Source organism: Suricata suricatta, chromosome 3, assembly GCF_006229205.1.
Source record: "Suricata suricatta isolate VVHF042 chromosome 3, meerkat_22Aug2017_6uvM2_HiC, whole genome shotgun sequence".
NCBI lineage: Eukaryota > Metazoa > Chordata > Mammalia > Carnivora > Herpestidae > Suricata > Suricata suricatta.
Window position 1 is genome coordinate 106,262,693 of NC_043702.1, and position 6,895 is coordinate 106,269,587.

The 6,895-nt window shown below is 58.7% G+C and overlaps 1 protein-coding gene across 1 annotated transcript in view; it reads right to left on the reverse strand.

Moving 5' to 3' along the window:
• Positions 1 to 465: 465 nt before the first annotated feature.
• The window catches only part of HS6ST1 (heparan sulfate 6-O-sulfotransferase 1), a 40,283-nt gene continuing 33,853 nt past the window's right edge, over positions 466 to 6,895 (reverse strand). Inside the window, exon 2 of the mRNA XM_029934800.1 lies at positions 466 to 3,905. Within this exon, the coding sequence (XP_029790660.1) occupies positions 3,197 to 3,905 (709 nt within the window). The 3' untranslated portion in view covers positions 466 to 3,196. The remainder of the gene's footprint in view (positions 3,906 to 6,895) is intronic.

Consider the following 6,895-nt stretch of genomic DNA (forward strand, 5'->3'; position numbering starts at 1 on the left):
CTCGTGTGCATGCGCGTGTGTCCAGAGAGAGCAAGTGTGAGTGCAGGGCAGTGGGATGTGACAAAACCTTAACCCAGGTGAATCTAGGCTGAGTGTTTATGGGTATCCATTGCATGCGCAAGTCTTTCCAAATTAACAGTTAAGGAGAAAGAGGTCACTGAGAAGCACATGGTGTCTGCGTGTCTCAGCCTCACTTTAAGCTGGGGCTCCTGTTTTCAAGTGTGGCCACTAATGATCACCAGTGTGCTTCGTGGTGATGACAGGAACACCTCTTCCTTTCACAAAGGGCTGCTTCTGTGAGAAGGTGTGTGCACTCCTCTCCTCCTGGGCTGCCCACAGCGGAGGGAGCCCCTGCTCCTGCCTCCACCTCTGTGCTCGGATGCTCATTTTGAAAATCAAACCCAGAAGGTCTGGCCAGGCCACGCCGGGCAATGGCTGTCACCACAGACCACAGCACACTTGAGGCTCCTTGTCAAGGTTTTATTTCATCTGCTAACATTCATTCTTGACCTAGACAAAAACAATTAGATGATTATGACTTACTTTTCCATCAACTCATTCTTCTCGTATGAATAACCAAAAGATTTCTTCTCAACATTTTTTTTAATAAGAAGCTATAAATAAATAAAGCTTTAAATGCTCCTGGGTTCAAGTTAAACACTTCCAGTTCCCAAAAAGGTCACAGACTCACTGCTCGGACAATTTTGCCGTCCCTGTTTCCTCCTCCAGGAGGAGATGCTGCAGATCCGTGTGAGGAGTGGGCTGTTTGCTCACCACGCGTTGCCTCTGTCTCCTCAGCCCCACAGAGTCCCCGGGTGGGGTACCCCTTCAGTGGAGCCCCAGCAGGTGGTGGTGTTGGAGGACATGCTACAGGCATGAGAAACTTCCATCTCAATGCATGTGGCCTGAGCACAGGTGCCGGGCTGGAGGCGCGAGGGGCCAAGGGCACCTGCTGCTCTCTCTGGGTGCCGGCCCCACACAGGACCACTTTCCAGATGCAGCAAAGAAACCAAGGAGAGACCCGTTTTTCCGTGTGAATTGGGACAACGGATCATAAGTTAAAACATTCCAATATGTACAAAACAGATCGTACACTCAAGGGGGCACACGCAGGAAGCCCATCACACAAGGGCTGAGTACCCAGGGGCTCAGGCAGAACAGGGCTGAGCATCCCACAGGAGCTGGAACTGACCACCTCCTGACGAAGGCCACAGCAAGACCCCAGCACCTCACGTGCCTGTCCAAGACCCCAGAGCTCTCATGAACACGTCCCAACCTCCTCCCTGGAGCACACTCACCCCAAAGGAGGAGTGTCAGATCAGATCTCCCCCATGCTGACCTTCACTACCCCTTGAAAGAACCACTGAAGGCACCTGGGCGCTGCCTGCTTACCATGTTGCACGCACCCTGGGGGTGATCCTGGGCAGGGTAGGCCTGGTGCCCAGCCCAGCCTGCTAACTACTGCCCTTGAACTGTAAGATGAAGTGGTCAGTGTGGGAAGCAGGAGGTGTGGACACCATACCTATGCCAGGCAGGCGAAGCTAAGGGCTGCTTCTTCCTGGGTGCCACCTCATTTGTAGCACTCTAGAGTGTTTCCTGTGCTATGGAAGGTTCCTCGCCTCCACACCTCTGGGGTGGGACAGCTGGGATGGCCACGGAGAACCTGGGGCGGGGAGGAGGATCCTGGGAGAATCTGCCCTTGACGCTGCTGCCCTCAACGGGCTGGCCGTGGCCCTCACTGCCCTTGTGAGGGAGGCTCATAGCCTCCAGGTATATGTGGGTCCTCTGCTGGAGAGACAGGGCACTCATCCACCTTGGCTGTGGGACTCACACTGATCCCAGGTCTTGGGCCTCATGTGGGGAGAACACCCCAGGAGAAGACAGTTGCCTGGCCTCCTGGAGCACAGGGCCGGTAGGGTGTGGGGAAGTGTCTACAACGGATATGGAACATGGCTTGTCCAATCTGCAGGGCTGCCAAGCACAGGGCTTGACCTGCTTGTGGTCAGAGGTTGCAGGGAGAGGCTGTATTTGGGTACTGGGGAGCCACTGAGAGCCATTTCTTCCAACTCCAACTGATAATCTGAAAGCCTGAGTCCCCCTTCCTGGCCATGCAGAACCACATGGCCCCAAGAACGGTTTGTGAGCAGCAGGTACAGTCTGCTGTGTTCTAGCCAGTGGAGGCCTGATTGTACTTCTGCACATGGGGTTGTGGGAAAGTGGGGTATGAGCCCTGAATAAACATCTGCGTGATGACCCCGGGGCCAGGGACAGTCTGTTACCAAATCTCAGAGGATCAGAAAGGTAAATGGGGCAGGGGAAACTCTTTCTGAGCTGGCCTGGTGTGGTGGTCACTACCAATAACCAGCTGGGGGGGGGGTGCTTGGACACAGCCTTCCCCCTCCTTCCTACTCTCTGTCCACAGAAGGGAACAGTGCATGTGGGCCCATCTCCCTGCAGCCCTCCTTAGCCTGAGGACTATGGGAAATGGGTAGGGGCCACAGGAGGTGTGCTTTGATCTCCTGACCCAAAGCAAGAAGCCAGAGCGTGTTTTTTGACCTTGGGCCAGAGAGAGAGAGTGGGCTTCTCAGGAGCAGGACTAGAGTCTTCTCAGTTTCAGGTGGGGTGAGCCCTGACCATGAAGACGGTGAGCTAGAAGCCCCATTCCTGAGGACACCTCAAGGGGCTGCCTTTGTGCCCAGTGAAGGGGGCTTCAGTCAGGCCCAGGGGCACTGGGGCCACTGGGGGCCAAGGGGCTGCCTGGGTGTCCTGGGCCTGGAAAGGTGCCTGGAGCTGGTGTTGGGCCCCTGCTGGTCTGTGGGGGAGAGAGCCGGCAGGTGTGCACCGTGGGTGTAGGCTGCGATTCTGGCTGCCAAGTCCGATCTGCGCTCTCAGCTGTTTCTTGTCCTCAGACCTTTGTCTGGCCGCTCTCGTCAGCTGGGGCCAGGAAAGCAGGGACACCACGGTCCCGGCCTGTGCAGGCCTGCCTGGGGCGTCCCTCAGGCTTGCTCTCCTCTGGCCCAGGGTGGGAGGTGGTCTGTACAGGAGAACTCCTCAGACCCCGCCAGGCAGCCATGCCCCCACTCCCTGATCCGTGTTCAGTGCGCATCTGGGACCCTCTTCCCACCAGAGTTCCGAGTGGCTGGGTTGGCCTGTCTGATCTCCCCTCCCCTGTCCCGCCCCGCACGACCGGCCACCACTACCACTTCTCGATGATGTGGCTCATGTAGTCCTCAGTGGGCACGCGGCCTGGCTCCTCCGCGTCCTCCCGCGGTGGTGCCTCCTTGGTGCGGTGCAGCAGGCGCTCCCCGCGGCTCTTGAGGCGCTGCTCCCTGCGCTCCAGCTGCCGCTTGTACTGGTAGCGCTGCTGGAAGAGGTCCTTGGCGTAGTCGTAGAGCTGCATGTCTAGGTCGTTGAGCTCCTCGATGCGCCGGATGGTGTCCTCGTCCACCTCCACGCCACCCGCCCGTGTGCTGTTGTACTGCATGAAAGGTCGGATGAACTTGAGGTTGAACGTCCGCTCGAACAGGTACTGCGTCTTGCGTTGGAACTCTGTGAGGCCGAAAAAGGCCATGCCGCGCAGGTTCTTCTTGGCGCTCTCCAGCAGCAGCTGGGCCCGCTTGCCCTCGGGGATGAAGGACAGGTTGTAGCAGCCCACCAGGCTCAGATCGGCCAGCATGCGCACCTGGCGGTTGTTGGCCAAGTTGTAGGGGCAGTCCATGAACTCCTGCAGCGTGCACCCTGACCAATCCGTGCCCTCATAGCAAGGCGGCAGCTCCTCGGGCGTGGGCGTGCGCCCGTCGCACATGTGCAGCGACGTCTTCCACGTGGCCCCCCGCTGCACATGCCGCCACTCGCTCAGGTAGCGGGACACAGGGTCCCGCAGCAGGGTGATGTAGTAGAACTTCCTGTAATAAGACGGGGACAAGCGTAAGGTGCGGGTGCAAATTGGGGGCGGAGTCTGGGAACCATTTTGGGGTGAAGGAGGGAGGAGGCTGCAGCTCCAAGTCTGATTGCTTTGGGGCTGCAGTGTGGGGGCCCAGGCACCTCTGATACCAATCATCATGTTTAGTTTCTCCAAACGGCAATTTCTGAATGAGATGCCCAGGGGCTGGGATGTGACACAACCTGCAAAAGGCACCATGGTCACCGTCAATGTCTGCCAGGTGTGACTATGGGGGGGGCCTCAGTGCTTTCCCCTGAACCCTAAGGCTGCCCTCCTATGTGCTCCCTCCTTGGGAAGGACAGCTTGTCTTTGCCCTGAAGCGGGGGGGGGGGGGGGGGGGGGGGGGGGGGGGGGGGGGGGGGGGGGGGGGGGGGGTCGGGCTGCAGGCGCCTGTGCCGCTGGGGACCAGAGGCATAAGGAGCTGCTCACAGCGGGAGGCCGCATGTGCAGGCCTGCTCAGGGCCTCCCACAAGCCCATGGCACGTGTGCTCCCGTGGCAGGCAGGCACCAGTAGACCACCCAACCCAGGACCCCCAGGTGATCCATACTCCTAATTTATTATCTTGTCTCCCAGGAACTGTCTCACCCCATGAAGTCAGGCATCCTTTAAGATGCTAACTCCTCGTGCAGTATACAAGAGGTGTCCATATCTCAGGGAAGTGACCCCCCTATGATAGGCACGTTCCTGCCTGCATGACGACTGCCCTGATGTCGCCAGGACAGAGCAGGCTGGGGGTGGGGGGTGTGGGGGGGTGCAACTTCGAGATGTTCCTGTGACAGGCGTGGTATGTGTGTGTGTGTCAATCCCAGAGAGGTCCTTCTTGGAGGCCTCTCTGGCGCCGGCAGAGCCAGCGGCCTGTGCCTCATGGGGCAAGTCCCAGGCCAAGGCAAACCAGGGCTGGGACAGGCAGCAGGAGCCCACTGGGCCCCACACACCACTCTGGGGGGGGGCACTCCAGGAATGCCCCCCACTCCAGACAGCAGCTGGAAGCACATGCATGGGAGCCCCTCCTTGCTGAGACCCACCACCCCTCTTGCTACCCCCTCGGGGAGCCCCAACAGCACAGAGCCCCTCAGGGGCTGATCTGACTGAACATCTCCCAGGGGGCCCTATGGTGGGGCAGGGCGACTGGCAAAAGCAAAGGCAGTGGGGTACACCTGACAGAGGGAGGGACACCTAGACAACTACAGGGTGGCAGTTCTGAAGCACCTTCATTAGGGGACTTGGGACCCCCACCCCCACCGCAAGCAGAGCCGGGGCAGAGGGGCAGCTAGCTGGTGGCTCTGGGGGAGGGGCAGATGGAGACTGGTCTTGTCAAGCAGACTGCTGAGCAGGAGATGGGAGCAGTGGCTCCCACTGGCTGGGACTGTGCCACTGGTAGTGGGGGTGGGGTGGCTGAGGCAGACAGTGGAGAGGGCTCCGAGGCAGAGGGAGTGGGGCCCGCTGCTCAGCAGGGAGTAGAGAGCAGGAAGGGCATCCTGACTCCTGACTCCTCCCTGAAGCCTGGGTTCCAGTCTGTGCTCTCTGCTCAGGTCCTTCTTTGATCTGGAAGCACCTCCCTCCCCGACACTGTGCCCCAGCCTAGTTAGTGACCTCTGCTTCCAGCCTCTGCAGGCAGCTCATATTCTAGAGCCCTGCACTCCACATCAAACCCCCTTCTTGCTGCCTTGGAAGATGAACAATGGGTCACCTGCACCCTCTGTGACCAGTGGGCCTCCTTTCCACCCTCCTGCTAGCTCCTGAGGAAAGACTGCAGGGCACTAGCTGTGCCCTCTTCCCTCTCTGCTTTATCAGCTGACTCTGGCTTATCCTGCAGACCTCAGACAGCGCCACCTCCTTCCCAGGGAAGCCTGTGCGGTGGACAGGGCTCCCCCATGGGCCTGTCACGGCAGAAACTTCACAGGGACCTCTCAGCTCATTTGACCAGAGCTTCCCTCAGGGGACAGGGTGGGCAGGAAAGAAGACTCCTATGTGTGTTCTAAGCAGGGCCAGCGTGCCCTTCCACCCCCACTAGGGTCAAGACTGAGATGGTCAGAAGATCCAAGGCAGACCGTGCCTCAGGGAGGCCACCTCACCTAGCACCTTCAGCCCCTAGTGGATGAAACCATGCCTGAAAGGTTAAGCAGTGGCCTGGAGGTCCCCAATGGCTTTAGCACCGGGTGGATTGGGTGGCCAGGACAAGAAAGGTCAGTTCATTCAAGGGTCAACTTTGTAGGAATGAAGTAGAAGACATTTATAAAGCCTGACCATGAGACACGCTTTTCAAGAGGCCAAGACAGACAAGCAGACACAAAGCAATAAACATAGGGACACGCCCAGAAACATGCAAATAAAGAAATGTGTCCACTGCTCTGGCCAGCTCAGTCTCACATGTGTCCTTAGGCCCCATTGGGAGACCGAGGGCTACTTGGACCCCCTCTCATTCTGTGGGACCCTGACCTCTCATGTGGGAATGGGCCAGAGTAGAAGCTCCTCCTGGACACAGAAAAGCAGAGTTTGAAGTGTCCATTTGAGACATGTCCACTTGGCTCCATCCAAGGCCAGCTGGGAATTCAACACAGCCCCAAAGATGACCTCTGAGGGCAAGAACACACTGTGCGCACAGAGCACCAGCACCCTTCCCAGAGGGTGCCTGCCATCCCACCGCAGGGGTGGGCTTAGTGGAGCTCCAGCTGCTCCCAGACCCTCACAGGTCCCTGTGATGGGATCAGGGCTCTCAGCCCTGTCACAGCTGGTGCCTGCAGGTCCGGGGGGGTTGGGTGGGGGATGGGTAAGGACATCCCTAAAAACCTTGGCCATGAATCTCTATGACATGTTAGCCAGAGAGGTGGTGTTCAGCCAGGGACCTACAGCTGCCACCTGGCCACCAGGACTGATGGGAGGCCTGCCCACAGGTCCCTCTGCTCACAGCCCAAGAGGGTGTATGACTTGCCCAGGGTCACATAGCAAGT